At 42.0% G+C, this 19720-nt stretch overlaps 1 protein-coding gene across 6 annotated transcripts in view; it reads left to right on the top strand.

Moving 5' to 3' along the window:
• Window positions 1-2003: 2003 nt before the first annotated feature.
• HERC4 (HECT and RLD domain containing E3 ubiquitin protein ligase 4) overlaps window positions 2004-19720 on the top strand; it is a 113690-nt gene continuing 95973 nt past the window's right edge. For 4 of the 6 annotated variants that reach the window (XM_058671691.1, XM_058671689.1, XM_058671686.1 and 1 more), the window contains exons 1-3: window positions 2004-2203; window positions 3670-3700; window positions 4129-4432. In XM_058671691.1, coding sequence (XP_058527674.1) covers window positions 4207-4432 — 226 coding nt within the window. In that variant the 5' untranslated portion in view covers window positions 2004-2203; window positions 3670-3700; window positions 4129-4206. Of the gene's footprint in view, window positions 2204-2471; window positions 2685-3669; window positions 3701-4128; window positions 4433-8508; window positions 8642-19720 lie in introns of those variants that run through there. The other 2 variants (XM_058671685.1, XM_058671687.1) reach the window with 2 other exon arrangements.

Raw genomic sequence — 19720 nt, 5'->3', positions numbered from 1 at the left:
CAAATGCCAGGATCCCTAAGGGCACCCTGGTTCATGTCCCAGCGGCCCCGCTTCCCATCCAGCTCCCTGCTTGTGGCCTGGGAAAGCAATGGAGGATGGCCCAAAGTCCTGGGACCCTGAACCCTATGGGTCCCATGGAAGACCTCAAACAAGCTTCCTTCTGGGTCCTGGCCTGTGATTGGTTGCAGCCATTTGGGGAACCAACCAGCATCTGGAAGACCTTTCTCTGCCTTTCCTTCTCTGTAAATCTGCTTTTTCAATCAAATAAATCTTTAAAAAAAAAAAATTGTGTAGAGCCACATCCATGCGACAAAGAGCACTAGTCCGCCAATCCATGCTTTCTTTCATGTGGTACAAGATAAAGCAGTTGACGATGGTGTCTCAAATTCCTGTTTCTAGGTGTGTAGTTCCTGCAGATGTTGCATAGGCAGCGGTGACACCCAGCACTTCCCAGGTAAGAGTCACGGAACTTCTCCTTTCCTACCTCCTGGGGTCCCTGGAAATCAAGATTTACTAATTAGGAACTTCACTTGGAATACTGAAAAGATGAATAAAAAACCTGTACTTTATTGTTAAGCCACTCCATTTTTATTTGTGGTAATGTCAAGTACCTATTTTAGGATATCCTGAGCTCTATCTCCCCCCCCCCCCCCTTTAAGGACATATTCTTTTGAGGCAGAATGTCCTTACAGTGAAAACACAACAGTTTTCCCAGTAGAATGAAGCTGTCAACATCAGGATTAAGAAGGTTTTGTAGGCATTCTCCTATTTTCCAGTGTTGGGAGTATGCTTGTTTTGCTTAGTCATGTTTTGCTTAGTCATGTTTTCATTTACCACTCGTTTCTGTTGTGTCCTTCATCCCTGGTGTCTTGGCAAACAGGGTCTTCGCAGATGCAATCAGGTTAAGATGAGGTCATACTGGCCTGGAATATATCCTTATGAAAAGAGAAATGTGTACACGAATACACAGGGGGAAAAAAACTCAGTGGAGATGGAGGCAGAGATTAGAGGCATGCTTCTTCAAGGACTGCCAAAAACTGTTGGCAACACGCAGGGAGGAAAGGGTGTGCCCAAGAGACTGCCAGCGAACTTCACAAGGGGAACCAAGCCTGCCATCTTTTAGACGGCTGGCAGTCTCTGAAAGACAGCTAATTTTTTGTTTTAAGCTCCCCCACCTGTGACCATTTGCTCACGGCCTAACACAGGCATACACTGCAGCACAGATACTCCCTAATCTGAAATACGTGTCTCTGTTCAGTGAGCAATCAGTGAGAAAGAAACACGGCTATTCTGAATGTCTTCTAGGCTCTCAGCAGTAACTTCGTAATGTTCCTTGTAAAAATCAGAGGTACTTGCAAAGTACCCAGCTTGGAGCTCCCTTGTTTGTTTTTAGAGATGATCTTAAAAATCGGCCTGTGGCATCTGGATCTCATCTTTACGAGGCAGGCACTCTGAACGTGTTAATTTTCTCTACCTGAAGGAAGCTCTGGCAATTTAGGCTGAGCTTCCAGGAGTGTGGGCAGGGTGATGGGAGTCAGCTGTATTACTAACACTAGGGCTGACACTTCACGCGCGGAATTCCTACCACTGCTCTCCATATCTACTGCACGCTCGACTTCCAATGGAAGTTAAACATTACAAAAAGCCGTCGGTCGCCTTTCTACCCCTATATGTGATGGCTCACTGACACCTGAAAAATCAAACTTTGAGAAAAAGCACAATAAGCAAAAAGAGACCGAAGCTACGAGCAGAAAGCCGACCCAGACTGAAGAGATTCTCTTCATTAAAAGGCAGAACCTTAAACACGCTAATAACGCCACTCCAAAATACCCCTTTCCAGCCCGTCTGTTCCCCCTTTACACATGGCGCAGGCGCCTGCTCGAGGACACCCCGGGAGAGAGGATTCCCGCGCAGGCGCACCGGCGCGCAGGCAGGGAAGTCGGTGCGCCCGCGCGCGTGCTCCGCGGCTCACTTCCGGCCGCCCCTCCCCGCCCCACCCCCGCCCGGCCACCTCCCCGTCTCTCCCTCCTCCCTCCTGCCTCTCTTCTCCCCAACTCTCCTCCCCTCGTGCTCTCCGCCCAGCGCTCTCCTCCAGTCCTTCCCCTCCTGCTCCATCCGGGTCGCGGGCGGCTGCTGCTGCTGCTGCTGTTGCTGCTGTCCGGACTGGACAGCGCCGGGCGGCTGCTTGTCTCTCAGGAACCCGGTAAAGTTTCCCAGGAGGAGCCGGGGAAGGGGACGAGAGCAGCCCCTTCGCGAGCCGCCGCCGCGGGGCTCAGTGCCGGGGGACGGTCCCGGCAGCCTGAGAGACCTGCCTCAGCCGCCGCGCCGCCCGCTTCCCTGACGAGGGGCCGCCCCCTCCCCAAGCCCGTCCCGCCACCCCAGCCCCCCGATCGCCCCGAGTGGGGGGCTGCGGGGTGAGTCGTTTGCCCTCCGTCGGGGTTCGGGGGTTCGGGGGCGTGTGACGGCGTTAAGGGAGGGGCCGGCGGCGCCGGGGCGGCCGAGGCCGGCCTGGCGCAGGCCGCTCGGGGGGCCAGAGGACCGCCTGGAATGTGGCCGGTCCCCGGGTGAAGGGCCTCCCCTCGGGCGGCGGCCGCGGGGTGGCCGGCCTCGACCGGCCCGGCCTGTGCGGCGGCCGCGAGCTCGTAGCTGCGGTGGGTGGTTGGCTGGGCTGCCCGCGAGGTGGGGTGTGTGCGGACCATTTCTCTGCCCGTGTCTCCGCGTGAGCTGGGGCTTGGGTGCTTGCTGAAGGGAGCGATGAGGCGAAGCTGCCTCTCCTTCCCTACCTGTTGCTGCCGAGAGGACGGCTGACGGGTACCCCCTTCGGACTTTGGTGAAGAGGAGGCTGGTAGAGTCTCGCGCGCTGAAACGGGGAGATAATGTTTTCCTGTCCTCTCTTGGGGAGCGCGTAGAGGCGGGATGAGGGGGGAAGACAATGCAGAACTCTCGGGAACTTTCGGGTTCCGAAGCCCCTGAAGTATGAAACGTGTGGATGGTTGGGTCGCAAATGAGACACCTTTGGCCACTTGCTAGTCAGAACGTAGGAGAATCGGGTTTTGGAAACTTCCGCAGGTTCCGAAAAAGGAATGTGATTACGACAGGAATAAAGCTGACTTTCAGCAGTGGTGTTAATTTAGTAATGCGAATGCGTTTAAAAATCTCTGTAGTTTGCTGTAGATAAAGTGGACTCGTTGAAATGTTATTGGATCCTTTACAATCGGAGAAATAGCGTATGTACTGGAAAGTTCTACGGATTTCGCCACCAAACTATCAGTGTCCCAGCCCTCATTCCGATTCTTGAAAAATCAGCAGTGCTGAAGTTATTTACAGTTCTCCTCCCCTATAGTCGAATAATTGTCTCAGGGAATATAGATTGTGCAGGAGAAAATGTTTAGTCACAGCTACCACTCATAGGGAATGTTGACTTTGGAGGAGAATCTTTGTATCTGAGTAGCAGAATTTCTCCCCACCCTCCTGCTGTAGTATTGCTCATTGATTTAGTTTTAAAATTAGGTTTATAATGAGATTGCTTTTGGAGGTGACTTCTTAAAATTCAAATTTTTACGAAAATCCTGCTTTGCTTTGTATGCAGCCTGTTAGTGTGGATAATTGGAAGTCATTTCAGTTGTGGGAAATTAAAAAGTTCAATTACTGGTCTTATTTCTGTTACAGGTAAGAACTTCAGCGTTCTGTTGATGTGGAGGTGGGTATTAGGAGGCTTAATTACACTATGATTTTTGGGAGATTGCAGGATGGAATATCTGCTGTTTGCTAAATTCTTCATTGTCTTTGATTTTGGGGCAGTGGAAAGGTGTCTCCCTGCTCCCATTGAAATTGAAACAACAAAAAATCTGGTCAGTTTAATCGAAACACTTATTATTTCCGTTAATTTTGTCGCTCACCTGATGTCAAAAAGTCAAAACTAGCTAATGTTTTTAAATTTTGCAAAGAACTCGGAGTATTTTTTTCAGCATTTGTACATGGGGCATCAGTTTTTGAAAATGAATGATACTTATGTAGCCTGTTAAAATGTTGAGTGGTTACAATGATTATTGTATTCTAGCACTTGAAAAAGCAATTATGTATTGTGTTTACTTTGAAGTCACTTTAATTTCTTTCCTGTCTTTTCAGACTTAAGGTACCTCCAACTCTCCAGTGTTTCAAAAGGAAGTTTTTCGTTGAAACTGGAAGAACAAAATAATTACAAGAATGTTGTGCTGGGGCAATGCATCCTTTGGACAGCTAGGTTTGGGTGGAATTGATGAAGAAATTGTACTAGAGCCCCGAAAAAGTGACTTTTTTATAAATAAAAAGGTCCGAGATGTAGGATGTGGACTCAGACACACCGTGTTTGTTTTGGATGATGGGACAGTATACACATGTGGATGCAATGATCTGGGGCAGCTGGGCCATGAAAAATCCAGAAAGAAGCCAGGTAAGTTGGAGAAATTTTTTGTATATAACGATTGTATTATTTTAGATTTGAAATGTCACATAATTTTAGTTCTAATCCTGTATTATTTATGAAGCTTTAAAAACAAATTAGGAATCAAATTTGTTCTTTACATATCCTTGCTTCTAAGTGCTTTATTTCGTGGTTACTTTTGTCTTCTGTTAGAAGCCTTTATTGTATTGATGACATAAAAGAAAACCAGCTGGGGCATGTAATTGTTAGGTACAAAGGCACAGAATATATGGTAAACAAGTCCAGCAACCTTGGATATATTTAAAATGCATAGTTTACTGTGATGTTTCTGTATATTAGAAAGCTTAATATAAAAATCTTTCTACTTAATTGCTTAAGTGATTCTTAATTCTTAAATTTGTCCCATCGTAGTTTCTAAATATTTAATTGCGCATGGTTTAGTTGGAGATGTCTTATTTCTGCAATCCACTTTTAAGTAGTGGCACTGGCTATTAAATGCTTTTTGAATGTGAAGTGTCTTATTTTTTACAGTAATCTTACATGCAAACTTTGAAATAATCGTAGTGAAATGACAATTTGGGCAAATTTGGTCACGTTTCAACTTTTGTTTTTCTTAGTTTCGTATTTTTAGATGAAATACTGCCACATTTTTGAAAATTATTGTTACGTGAATTTTATTTTCAGCTACGATAGCTGGAGGTATCTAACGTGGTAAAGTCTCATGAGACTGCAGGTGTACTGGGTTTCTTTGGTTTGACAATAACAGCACTTAAGTATTTTCTATTGGCAGTTTATCAGTTCATTATTTAAGTGGTTTCCATTGTTTTCTTTTGAGAGATTATTATAGTTAAACAATATTCACACATTAAATCAAACTGTATCGTCTTTCGTACCATCTTACCTCCGTGTCCAGCCCTCTTTCTGACTTGGAGTGGTAGATGCAGCTTTCATCATCTCTCTGGTTAGGGTTTTGTTCTTTTTTCTTCTGTACTTTGTGATTTAGTTTTGTGGATTAATGGTAGTGATACTTGATACAGCAGGCTTGACTATTACAAAACTCAAGATAGATGGCAGATTTCTTGTACTCTACCTCATTAACAATATTTTATGAACTCTTACATTTTCCAGAATCTCAGGCATTGAGGTAATCATGTTGCAGAAATGCATGGTCATTTTGTGATGGGCATTTACTTGGTATCTTTAGTTTAGAGACAGGTGGGCCCTTCACCGTTTTTTGCTTGGCGGTGTGCTATTTGAAGTTAACATGCAAGTACCTAGAGCAGCTTCTAACTCTTGTAGTTGAGATTCTGAGGAAACTTAACTACCCAGAAATGGCTTTTTCGTGGTCATGTTGACATTGTGATGATTGCATTATTATATCTGTATCATTGATACATGTAGAAGCATTATTTGGTAATATGAAATTGGAAAGGTGGGTTTTCTTATCCTTTTCTGTGGGTGTCTCGTTCAGGTATGCAGTGGTCTGTGAACTATAAAAATTGAACTTTGTCTTTCAAAAATTTAGCAACTTGGTTGGGAGTTAAGATGTAAATAACTGCAATAATTGGAGAGAATTGAAATATAAGATGATACACTGTGCACTTTGAAACTAGGGAATTTAAATGATGTGACATGTCATTGTGGGACAGAAACAAAGTAAGATTTCTGGGGGAAAATGAGTTTAAATCTGTAGATGAGCACAGAAATAGCCAGAAAATAAGTTTGAAGTTAGAATTGCTTAGTTTATGTAGGGAGATCCTGATCCTAGGAAAAGCTTTTGTTAAAAGTCCCAGTTCAATGATACATTTAAGTGTCTCCAGGTTACATAGGTAGTATGTAGGACTTTAGGTACATAGGACAAGTTCAGCAAGAGGTAGTTGCTCACATAGTCTTGGTCTTTTAATCTCAATCTTGATGAAGCTATTTGAATGGTAAATTTTAATATTTTAACTAAAATTATCTAGAATAAGTAATTATTTAGATATGTCATTTCCCCAACAATTTTTGTGAGTTTTAAGGCTATATTAAAAGTTAGTGTCTAGATCTTAATTGATTTTGAAGTCTTGGTAATTGAGTATGGTTGTATCTCTAGGATAATGTACTAAACATAGATCACTCCATTGGAAAGTTAAAGTTGTATCACAAAGGAGAGAGCTAAGGATTTTACTTTCACATGGATTGACTCTGTAAGCAAATATTCTGTATCTAATGTAAAAGAAGTATTGCCTTTTTATGGACAGTTTATTTTTATTGATTGAATATTTGATAGAGCCACAAAGGTGTGTCTCTTTTTAAAGGTGTGTGTACATTCATTTTATTTGGAAGGCAGAAAGACAGAAGATAGATCTTCCTTCTACTTATTTGCTTCTTAAAGGTCTGCAATAGCCAGGGCTTGGCCAGATGGAAGCTGGGAGCCTAGAACCCCATCCAGCTCTCCTGAGCAGCTGCACCTTCTGCTGCCACCCAGGGGGTTGGTACACATTAACAGGAAGCTGGATGGGAAGTGGAGTAGCTAGGACTCTGATTTGGCCTGATGATGTAATTCAGTAGATTGGACCTGCAGCAGGTGTTCCTTTCTGAATGTTTTAAAAATCACATGGAAAGGTTCAACTGAGTTTTTATACCTAGAGTACAGACTGTCCATGTTCATATCTAACTTATTGTTTGTGTATGCCTCTTGCTATCACACTTCAGCTCTTGTGAATTATTTCCAGAGAAGGTGAATGTCTATTTGACTTTCATGTGTTCTTAAGAACTTCTAAAATACTTTGGAAAGCTAGTGTTAGCATTTCTTAATTCATAGCTAACTAGTAAATGTATTTACCCTTAAATACACTGAAACCATTTAAATGAATGGTTTCAGTGTATTTTGTTCTCAATGCACCTCTGAAGAGCTTAAGGTAACATGTTTGAAGTGTTCTTAACAAAATAATTTACTCATTGCATACATGTAATTTGGTGACCATCATGCTAACTAGAGTTTCATTTGTTTCATATTAGAGTACTGAACTGTTTTATGATCATGTCTTGTACAGTTCTGTTAAAGGATTTCCAGTATCTTTTTGTGGTTCACAAAATTCTTTCAAATAGTTTGGCATTTAATCCTCATCAAAGTCTGCTGTGGAAGCCAGGACAGTTGTTACGGTCTTCATTTTACAGATGAAGAAACTGGAGTTCAGAGATTGAGAGTCAGAGTTGCGAGACCAGTAAATGTTAGAAACACTGAATCCTGTAGTTCTTTTCCTTTATTGTACAAGGCTTTTCCCGTGCCATATTCAGAAGATAAAAAAGTATTTGTTCGCTTAGGAGGAAAGTAGTTTCCATTGGTATTTCAATGTAACCCTGAGGATGTCAAAAGCCATTAAAACATTACAATTTTGTATAGACAGTTTTTATTATCCTCCCTCTTTTAAAGCATAAGCTCAAAGGAAAGCTCTAAGATTATTTTCGGGATGTAATATTAGAATAGTACAAAGCGAAAATTCAAGTGTGTACAGTTCTTGGATGACGGACTAACTTAGTAAACTCAGCAATAGATGAAGTTTTGGATAGTAAAATAAAAGCTGATTTTATTTTATAAACGATAAAAAGTTGATGGTGTTGATTGTGTGTTTCTTGTATCCCCAAATGGTAATTTCTTACATTGGGTTTGTCCAGTAAGAACATTTGGTTTCCATAGCAATAATTACTTGTTTGCCTTCATTTTCTGACCTGTTCGTACAACTTAAATCTGTAAATGGACCACTCCTTAAAATGTAGTTGAGATTAGCAAAATAATGTAGGAAAACAAATTTATAAAAATGATATAAATTAAGAGTGAAAGAAAAACACTGAATTACCCCACATTTCTTATTGAACTCAAGCAGATTAAGAGAATTTCTAATTTTCATGATACCATCCAAGGAGGAGAAAGATGCAGATGATATTGGAAAAAAAATAAATACTGAGGTCAAGACCTGGAGACTTGCTTTGGATACTTAGAGAACAGTTAGTGTCCAACAGTCAGTGTCAAGGATAGGGGGAAAATCAATACAAACAGATGACTACTGCTAGAGAGATGTATAATGATACTTTACTTTGTGTAGGACCCTACATCTGAGGAATTTCAAGAGCATTACACAATAACTCATGGTTCCTTTCCAAATGCTTGTGACACAATTTGCAAGAATTATCCTCATCTTAGGGGATAAATTTACGGAGAAATGGCAGCACAAGTTGGTAAGTAAATTGTGAAAACAGAAGTGACTGGTAAAGAGCTATAATTGAACCTGAAAATTTAAGTCTACCAGTCTCCTACCTTATGTGCTTATATTTAAAATTATTTACAGTAATATTTTCTTTGGAGACAGATTGAATACTAACACACAGATTGTTTCCTTGCCATTCTGTTTGATGGTGTATTGGAATCAGTTTTCACTGAGGTAATCACATTTGTGGTACCACTTTGTACTTCATTATAACCCTGAGTGGTATGAAGAGTATTTGAACAAGTGAACCAAAACTTAGCTGTGATAACACCCAGTTTTTTCTCATTTCTCTGTAGATGTCATATTACAGATGTTTGTCTTAACTCACATATTATGCTACTGTCCAAGGTCCATAAGTAATTGCTATGCAGGATTGACTTCAGTGACAACTATCGGGATTTGTTAAATTCTAGCCAGTTCTGTCTGGTAGATAGATTCACCTCTGCTTGGGATGCCTTGGTGTGAAATATACTAGAGAGCTCTTCATCCACAGAGAAGACAATGATAGAAGTAGATGCTTAATTTGGGCGGTCTAACAACTGAAGGCTTCTCCAAAGGATTTGGAACCAATGATTTTCTTGTTGTGTTTGGTATGTTAGTATTTTTACATGATTGGAAGTGAGCCACATGCTTTCCTCAGGAAAATAGTATTGTAGTTTTAAGGTTTGGGCAGTTAATAAGGAGTATTGTTGTTGCAGACAGCAGCAGGTAGTCATTCGGCTTCCTATCATCTCCTTAGAATTCTTAGGGTTTCATATTCTCTTCATGTAATCTAAATGTAGCATCCTTGTTGAAAATCATTACTCATAAACTGCATGCATTTAAAATATTGCTTTGAAGAAATCAATGTTACTTCTATTTTCCTAAACTATGAAATACATGTAGTGCTTGGGATACAACTCAAAGACAACTTTAATAAAAAAGATTGACTCACAGGTCGGAAGAGTTATTTGGACTAGTATTATGTTAGAAAAATGGGTGGCATTAGTGAAGAAATTGTATTAATGAGCCCTTAGTTATCTTCTTTCTGCTTCTCTGAATCTTCTGTGCAGGTGGAGTTAAAAGGATAGTAATTAAAGATCTTAATGGATTGTGGTAGTTATGTGCAAATCAGTGCTGTGTGAACTCACAATTATTTTTTTGATAGAAATGATTTTTGTTAAAAGGAAATTGCTTGAATTTTGGTGGTTTGTTTTTAAGCCTTAGTATTTTATTTATTTGGGCATACTCTTCTGTTTTTATTTTTATGGTGTGGCAGAATTTTAGTCTTTTTTGAATACAAAACATTCTGCAATCTTTTAATATCTTAATCCTTCATTAACATGTATCTTTAGCTTCATTTTCTGAAATATTTTTAGCTTTTCATATTTTTAGCTTTTCATATTTTTCTAGTTATTAAATTGTTCCATTTTCTTTTGTAGAAAGTTTGTGAAATGGGGAAAAGCCAAAATCAGCTGTAATGCCATAATACATAAATACTGTTGTCCATTTGGGATCTTGTATTTATGAATGTTTCTAATGACAGAACTGGAAGTGTGTTCTTTTTCTCAGCTGTTTTTTCCAATGATAATTTGACTAATAACAGTATATATTTTCTCATTTTAAAGTACTCTTTAGGTAAGAACACTGTGATAACTTTAGCACTTTTGTCATTTAGATATATTAGTATTCTAGTTTTTTGGGCATTTGTTACTATATATAGATATACCTATAGATCTATATCTATCTATCTATATATATGTAAGTAAAGCTGTTTTCAGAGCGCATCCAACAAGATAAGCTGGGGTCACAGATGCAAGGCTGGGAACCTGTTGGAAAAAGGCTCCAGGAAGAGGAGGCAAAGGCCCCTCACCCGGCATGCATGCTGCTCCCAGTGCGTCCTTGGAGGTGTTTTCTTGTTTTTCTTGATAAAAGGCAAACATCTGTGTTCTGTCTTGTCAGCTAACCCAGGGCAGGCAGTCCTCCTTATCTATTCCCCATTTCAGTCCAAGGCACCTTGTTAACTTTCCTTGAACTCCCTGCCTAGACATAACCTAAGTCTTGAGTTGTGTTTGAACTATAAAGTGTATGTGAACTGGAAACCTGAAAGTAACCTTTGTCAGTTGCCCAAGAGAGCACTGTCCCCCCATTTTTTTTAGGTTGCTCTCCCCAGGGACTTACAAGGTAAACTTGCATATATCTACTACACACCTATATCAATTTGGTCTGTATTTGCCTTTCTTTTTATTTATTCAGGAAAAAACTTTAATTTTAGCAAGTCTATAAGGAGTGATAATGTAATTTATTTTTATTTATTTTTTTTATTAATTATTTTGCATTATGTTACAGTTTCATAGGCTCTGGGAATCCCCCCCACGCCCCTCCCCCCTGGTGGCTTCCTCCACCTTGATGCAGTAAATGTAATTTATTTTTAATATTGTAGCACAGTTGTGTTTTGTTTTACAAAGTTGATACACTTAGGATACTGTAAATTAGTTTTAAAATTTTATTGAATTGACAGACTTCTTAATACAGTGTGTGCATGTAATTTCTTATTTATTTATTTTTTGTTATATTGTTGACAATCTTTACATAGTTAATTACGGTAAAAAGGTTCAGGGGCTATAGGGAAGTGGGTAAGACTATTATTTCCATATTGTTTCCTTCTTGTATCTGAGGTAAAGGGGGATATTGAGGGAGAAGCCCCACCCAGTTTCCCACCCGCCCCAAGTCCCGGATGTGGGGCATGCTCTGAGATACTTGCTCAAGGGGTTTTAATAATTCACCAGTTATGACTCGCTGGCAGTCTCGCCACTCTAAGCACGAGGAGGTCGTTGGAGAATCCACTGATTGACATGGTCCATCTTAGAGTCTCTGTTTGCCCAGTATTTCGCTGCCAACATATAGCTGAGGTGGTTGACTTGTTCTGTCCTCTGTATTTTGATGGTTAGGGTTCTGAGTCCAGCAGTTCAACTGGGGAGATCCCCAAAGAAACTCTGAGGTATTCCCAGACCAGATTCTTGTATGTTCCAGCAAGCACAGGTCCCGGCACAGTCCATTGCCCCATCAGCTGGTGGTTGCAGTTGCCGGGTTGGTTCTGTTTTCAGTCCCGACTTCCACTGGAACCAGTGGGTGTTGCAGTCCAGCCTGGTTCTGCCCTGCACATACTCGGCCCTCACATCAACCATGGGAGCTGCAGCCTAGTTGGGGTGACCCACAATAACCCCCTCCAGGTCCGTCCCCTTCCCTCGTTTGCCAGTGTGTGTAGCAGACTAGTCCAATCTGTCTCCCATCCCATTTGGCTCTTGCACTTGTCAATGGGTATTAAAGCTTAGTTCCATCTAACCAGCTCAACTATCCAGCCCTCACGGATGTTGTTGGCTGTCCCTCTGTCTAGCCACCCCAGCCCCCTGTCCTAGTTTTCGTGCCCTCCCATGGGAGTAGTAACCCAAGAGGGAGGAGCCCACTATTGCCCTCCCAGGTCTCTCTCGATCCCGGTTTATGCACTCTCCAGGTGGTTCTGTGGTTTAACGTGACAGAATTAGCCCCCAATGCCAGCTTCTGCCATCTGATGCTGCAGCTAAGCACAAACAACCCTCACCCACTCTAATCTATGCTTGCACCAGCAGGAATAATCCGCCCAGCCTGGCTTTTCTCTGATCTAGTCCACATGAGGTCCACTGGTGTTGTAGCCCTGCTTAGTCTGGTCTGTCCCCATCCCAGCCCACGCTCTCCAGGAGGAGTAGCTGTCCAGCCAGGGGACCAGCCCCTTAATCCCCCTGCCGGCTCTGCCCCCTCCCTTCCTGGTTCTCACATGTGCTGGTTGGGTGCTGTGGTCACATCTGGCACAGGCAACCTCACCCTGGCATTCCATATTGTGCACTGGTTTTTGTCGCGACCAAAGCTGGCTCAACCCACACTATTCTGGTGCTTGGATTTGCCAGTGGATGACTTGAACTGATTCAGCCTGGTCTGCCCCCAACCCATGCCAAATGTATGCCAGTGGGAAACTTTCCATGGCCTATTCTGAGCTGGTTCCTGTTATGCTTCTTGCGCTTACCTGCAGGGACTGTGTCCTGCCAGAGGAGTTGCCCAGGCTCCTCCATCAGAACCCCTCCCAATGCCAGATTTTGCGCATCCCAGGGGGTCCATGAGCCAGCCCTACTCAGTTCACCTCCTGTCCTAGCAGGAACAGTGGCTTTTCTTGGCTGGCCTTCAACCCATGTTGGTTCATGCTGTTGGATGTTTCAGCCCAGTCATGGCTCGTCCATACCCACATACTGTTCACACATGGCTCAGTCGGGGTTGAGACCCAGCCTAGTCAGACCCACATCTACTCTGGTTCTCCATGACACCAGATGGTGTTGGGGTCTGGCCTGGCCTGGTGCATCCAGTCCCAGTCCACACATGTGCCATAGGAGACTACAACTGTATCCTGATCAGAATGCAGCCTCATTCCAGCTCGTGTGCCCCTTAGTGGGAACCTCAACCCAGTTAGGGTGTCTCCTTAGCTCCCCAGCTGGGCCTGTTCCCGGCCGTAGATCACGTGCCTGCCAGTGGTTGCTCTGACTCAGCTTGTCTCAGTCCCTCACTTGTCCTGGCCTCTGCCTTAGACACTGTGGCTTAGTGTCTTTGACTCATGCAGACGAGTAGGTGCAAGAGCCTAGCTTGGCATGACCTGTGCTCCATCCTGGTTTCTAGTTTCGCTTGTAGGTTAAGGTTTGCTCAGTCCTGTCCAGTACATCCCGTTCCATTACCAATTTACACATCAGCCAACTGCTGGAGCTACTTTGCCCAGCTTGTCCGACCCCCAGGTCTGGACCACATGTTCACCAGCTGGAGCTATGACTTGCCAGGAGAGTTTCCCAAGTTCCTCTCCTTGATCCCCTCCCAGACCTAGTTCTCATACATGCCACTGGGTTTTAGGCCAGTGCCTGGCGTAGACTGGCCTTCCATTTGGCCGTATATGAACGTTGCAGCCTGGCCCACTCCACACCCTATTTAGGATGCACATTTGGGTGCTGCTGCCTTGACAAGTCCAGACTGTTGTGGGTTCCCTTACCTGTGATTGGTGGCAGACTCCTTGGTCACACCTAGTTTAGTCCAAAAACACCCAAACTCTTGGGCTTACCAGTGGGGCTAGAATTTCCACAGGGTGTGGCCCATACATCCTGCACAGAATCCACCCCCAGATATGGTTCTCGAGTGCTAGTTAATGTTATGGCCCTGCCTAATGTGACCAGCCTCCTGATCCATCATCATGTCAGGTAAAAAGATACCTGCTGAACAAGCCCCGAGCCTTAACTTTTGCATGAACTGATGTTTGGTGGTCATCATTGTTAAGTGATTACAAGTTCATCAAATAAAGAGTTACTGCCATTGGGAATCTTTAGGATTGACTCAGATCCCAGAAGTACAGTGGGATCAACCTGGAGGTACCTAAGCAGCGATTCAGACAATCAATACCCCAGAGCTCCCCGGCCAGGGGCCCAGCAGGCAGAGCCTGGCGCCAAATGGCACCCTGGCTGCCTGGAGACAGCTCACCACGTGCACATGGTGGTTGGAGTTGGGATCCGAGCAGGATGCTCCATCCTGAGGCCCACCAGCAGCGGGGAAGCTGCCAGAAGTTTAAGCCCCCAGGCCCAAGGTCGCGCCCCTCCCCAATCCCGTTCACTGCCCAATGAGGGCGGTGGGTGGGCCCCGGACCTACCCAGTCATGGAGACTTCCGCCCTCGGTGTACTCACCCCGAAGGAAGCAGCCCCTGAACCCAGGCAGGCCTGGGGACAACTCGCCACGTGCTCAGGTTGGCTGGAGTCGGGATCTGAGCAAGATGCCCCATCCTCGTTCATGTCATTTCAAGATCTAGAAAGGAAGGTGAAACAGGTGCATATACTGTAGAAATGGATATTATGTGCTAAGTGTTACAGCATACATGAATGGGAGTGCTGTGCAATAATGGCCAAAATTTGGGATGGTGTGGATTGTAGGTTAATTTCTGTAAGGGAGAAAGCACAAGAAATAGGATATATAGTATTTCAAAGAATGAAAAGTGCTTTGTAGATAAAGCAGCTGAAATGTCATTAGGCGAGTTTACTACTTATCTAGGTAATGGTAGTAATCAGCTGAAATATCTGAGAAACTGCATCTGAGTAAAGTGGCACTGTGATATGGAGTATTTTTTTGTCACAAACTATGTCTTATCTCACTGCGTCACAGTGTTGTCTTGTGTGAATTTTTTACTTTCCTGTTGTATATTGCCTTTTTTAAAAAGTAGTTTAACGCTCCCAACTGTAAATTTCTCTGTGGCTTCAACCTATCAAATAATTAGTAATCCATTAGTAATAGTTTTATACTTTTGAGAAATTAAAGTACCTGGTGATAAGATAATCTAAATGGTTACCTACTCTGCTTCTTCTGTTTTGTAAACCTCAATTTCCATATATAGATAAAAATGAAAACATCCGTTTGCCTGGTGCTGTGAGTGTGAGTTTCCTTTGATTTGAGAGAGACATACAGGGGTGAGCTGCCATCTGCTGGTTTGCTGCTCAAATCTCTGCAGTGGCTGAGGCTGAACAGGACAGCTGTGGGAGCTGGAACTCAGTACAGGCCTCCAACATGAGTGACAGGCACACAACTAGTAGAACCATCACTGCTGCTTTTCAGGGTTGTATTAGCAAGAAGCTGTAATTGAAAGCAGAGCTGGGACTTGAATACAGGTTCTAATAGATGTGTTTATTATTTAACTAACAAAACCATTTGTTAATTTTTGTGTTGGATTTCATCACTTCCAAGTCTTACTGGAAGCAAAGCTGTTGAGTCACAAGGTACAATTATATAGATTCAAGTTGGTTTTGATCTACCACTAGTTAAAATTACTCTTAACTGTAAATTGGTTCTGTCCTGGCAATATAGGCTAGAGCTCCTAGGAAATGTGCTTCCTGACATAATGGTGTTACTTCTGTGATAAGTAGAATTAGGAGCATCTGAAAACAGCAAGGTTTAGCTGTTTTGCCAAGAAGTTATCAGATGTTTTTGATTTTTTTAAGACTAGCATGATGAGAGTACAGAAGAGCTTAGATGATTTCTCAGAGTTGATTCCAGGTATTTACCAATCAGCACATACAGTGTTTGATCCAGGTATTACTCAGTTGTAGTTATAAATTTGGTGACTAAGCTAATAGGAATGAGCCACATGAACTAGACTTCTGTAGAGTAATTAAAATTAGTAAAAGGGATGACTGGTTGATATCTCTGTCTGAACATAGGCCTATTTATATATCTGTTGGTCGGTTGAGTAAACCTTGGAAATAAGAGAAAGGGTAGGGTTGATATGGTGGTATGTGGAAAGAAGAAATATGCATATTATTCAATATTTGGAGTACATTATTCAGAAACTGTAATACTAATAGTACAACACTGCAGCTAATAGCAGAAATTAAAATAACCAACCACTTTGTACCAGACACTGTCCCTAATCCTTTTTTTCCATTCCAAATTCTCTATTTCTTCTTGTCTCTGGGGGAAGGGAAGAATTAAAGGGGGAAGCCACAACCACCCTCCCAAACGTCCCAATACCTAAGGATGGGGAACTGTCACTTAGTATCAACCCAGAGTTCCAATATAATGCATGTTCTGAGGGTTCTGACCAAGTTGTTTAGAAGTTCTGAAATACTGTTGATTTCGCTGATGCAGAGGTGAGGCAACCCTCCCAATGTCCATTGACTAATGTAGTTGACCTCAAGTCTGCATTCACACAGATTTTTGCTGTCCTTGTTTGCTGGGGTAGTTGTCCAATTTGCTCTGTTCTCCTTCTGTTGTGGTACCAAATGAGCTGCCACATTCTCCATGTGCATCAGAGTCTGTGTCTACTGCTCTACCTTTTTCGCTCACAGACAGGTCCAAGGACCTACCCGTGTGATAGACCTGGAAGAGGCTCTGACCTCTGGCTTCAGATCAGCTGAGCTCTGACGTGTGGCCTTTTGGGGAATGAACCGGCAGATGGAACCTCTGTCTCTCCCTGTCTGTAACTAAGCCTTTCAAATAAAAATACAAACCGGATTGGAAGAAAATATTAACTGCATTCAAGTAAAAGTTTTCTAGCAGTGACCAAAGGTAAACACGCAAACCTGTGACTCATTACAGTACAATTACCTATCTCCCCAATATAAAGCCATACTAGAAATTGGTAAGATAAAGAGCAGCATTCTAGTAGCAAAACGGGCAGCTTATAAAAAGAGAAATGCAAATAGTTCTTACAGAGTGTCTTTCATGTTTAGAGAAAATACTATTATGTTATCACTTGAGGTTAATAAAATACTGCTAGGGGAGTCTCAGTAAGTAAGTATTTTGGATTGATGTAAATTTATCAATCCCTAGGGAGGTTATTTGCTAGCATATGTCAGAATTACACATATATACATTTTTTCTTAATCCTGGAAACTTCATATAGTCTGATACAAAATGACATGCATTGCAACACTGATGCCAAAACATTAAAAACAACCTTAAAAAGACATCTTTTGGGAAGTGTGAAAATCAGTTTTGATACAAGCAGTGTAATAATACTGTAAAGTTTTTTTTTATGCTTTGTAGTTTTGAAAATAAAATTCTTTGTGGACTGATATGGGAACAGCTCTATAAATTAAAAGAACTGTGTTGTATAGAGAACTATATTTTGAGTGAAAAGGGAAAATTGGGTTTACTTACAGATGAGTTTTTGAAAGCTTAGAAATACACAGGCAACTATTGTTGTTCATTGCTCTTGGTTTAGAGGTAGGAAGAGAAGGGGTAAGAACTAGATTGAAAGTAATTGCAAAAACATGGAAGCAACCAAAATGCCCATCAGCAGAAGATTGGATAAGAAAGCTATGGTTCATCTACTCCATGGAATAATACTCAGCTATTAAAAAAAACAAAATGGGCCAAAATGGAAACCATAATGCTAAGGGAAATGAGCCAATCCAAAAAGGTCAGATACCACATGTTTGCCTTAATTTAAGATGATATGATGTTATGTAAAACATGTTATTTTATGTATGTTATGTTATATGTTGTGTATAAACTAAAATTGAAATGTCAATGAGGTGACCACAGAATGTGGTTAAGAAATCACATTTGTTTTCAACATATTGGTTACTCAATACTATAACTATTAATTCCACAACGAAGTTAATTGTTGCTGATGGTATGTTGGTGCTTTCAATTGATCGGGATGATACTCTGCTGTCTCTGCCCTCGGACCAGACAGGGTCTCCCCAAGAAGCCTAGGAACTTGACTGGAGTATAAGATGCTGGACTCTATGTTTAGTTTATGTTTGCAATGAGGGAATCTCAACTGAACTTGAACTGCGGTTATGCAACAAGGTGGAGTAATCCACAATGGGGGGAGGGGTGAGGAAAGGGGTTGGGAGAATCCCAGTATCTATGAAACTGTATCACATAATACAATGTAATCAATGAATTAAAAAAAAGAGTAGATTGAAAAGAGACATGAATGATAGACATTGTTTAATGCTGTTGGTATAACTTATGTTAACTATTAAGATATTTTAAAGATTGTTTCTGAAATCAGTGTTTAGATGCAGATTTTGGCTGTCTTAATTGGTGAATGTATTGCCTTGGACTCAAAGCTTCAGCTGTCTCCTTAAGTGTTCTTTTCTTTAAAATTAGAGTATTTATTCCTAACTCCTAATGTATTGTAAGGCTTAAGTGAGGTAACACCATGAAGTTAGAGAAACAATGTCTGGCATGTGGTGAATATTAGTGTAAAAAGATATTAATGTTAGAAAGAATTTATATTTAGACCTGCCTACGTCTATGTGGGTATTACGCTGTTTTTCATATTTGCCTAATGCTAGCCTGACATGTTGTCCTACAAGGAAGCTAAGTCATTCACATATTTGACTCCGTATAGATAATACGTACTTCTTCATTAAAGCTGAAGCTCAATCAATCATTTGACAAACCACTGTGTAGTCTTCTATGTCCCTTGCTAGGCATGTAAGAACTAATTTGTCTTTGCTTTTTAATTACCTTGAAGCTCTTATTCAAATTCTGTGTCAAAATGCCAAAAAGAGAAAAAAAAAGTATTATGCGGGTCTGGCATGATGGCCTAGTGGCTAAATCCTTTCCTTGCATGCTCCAGGATCCCATATGGATGCTAGTGTCCTTCATGTCCCGGCTGCTCCACTTCCCATCCAGCTCCCTGTTTGAGCCCTGGGAAGGCAATGGAGGATGGCCCAAGCCTTGGGACCCTGCACCCATGTGGAGACCCGGAAGAAGCTCCAGCCTCCTAGTGTCAGATCAGCTCAGCTACAGCTGTTGGGGACACTTGGAGAGTGAACCAGGGGGTAGAGGATCTTCCTCTCTTTCCTTCTTTCTGTATACCTGACTTTCCAATAAATAATATAAATCTTTTTTTAGAGTGTGATGCTTAGAGGTAGTGCTCTATTGGAACAAGATATGGACTTTTATGTTCTGATTTACAAGAATTTGTGATGCAAGAAAAGATATCTTATGAAAGCATGAATGATGAAAGTTAGATTATTGATTTTTTTTTAAAGAGACAGAGAAAAAGTCTTCCGTCCGATGATTCACTCCCCAAGTGAGCGCAAAGGCTGGTGCTGTGCCAATCCAAAGCCGGGAGCCAGAAACCTCTTCCAGGTCTCCCACACGGGTGCAGGGTCCCAAAGCTTTGGGCCGTCCTCAACTGCTTTCCCAGGCCACAAGCAGGGAGCTGGATGGGATGTGGAGCAGCCGGGACCAGAACTGGTGCCCATATGGGATCCTGGTGCATTCAAGGTGAGGACTTTAGCCACTAGGCCACACCACCTGGCCCCAACAATACCTTTTTGATTTCATGATATGATATTATAAATTTTGTTTGACCCATCAATTTTAAGTTAGTTTTTACTGGATCAGACATAAAGACAGAGGAGATCTATTTTTAGCCACTAGTGAGGTTTGGTATGGGAGGGTTTTGAAATTTATGCTGTGGTAGAAGTAAACATACTAAAGTGAAATGATGGCTTGCATACGTATTTAAGTATACTGCTTCTGACCCCAGTGTAT

The sequence above is a fragment of the Ochotona princeps genome, chromosome 13, assembly GCF_030435755.1.
Source record: "Ochotona princeps isolate mOchPri1 chromosome 13, mOchPri1.hap1, whole genome shotgun sequence".
Classification (NCBI taxonomy): domain Eukaryota; kingdom Metazoa; phylum Chordata; class Mammalia; order Lagomorpha; family Ochotonidae; genus Ochotona; species Ochotona princeps.
This window is presented reverse-complemented; position numbering and strand designations above follow the sequence as displayed.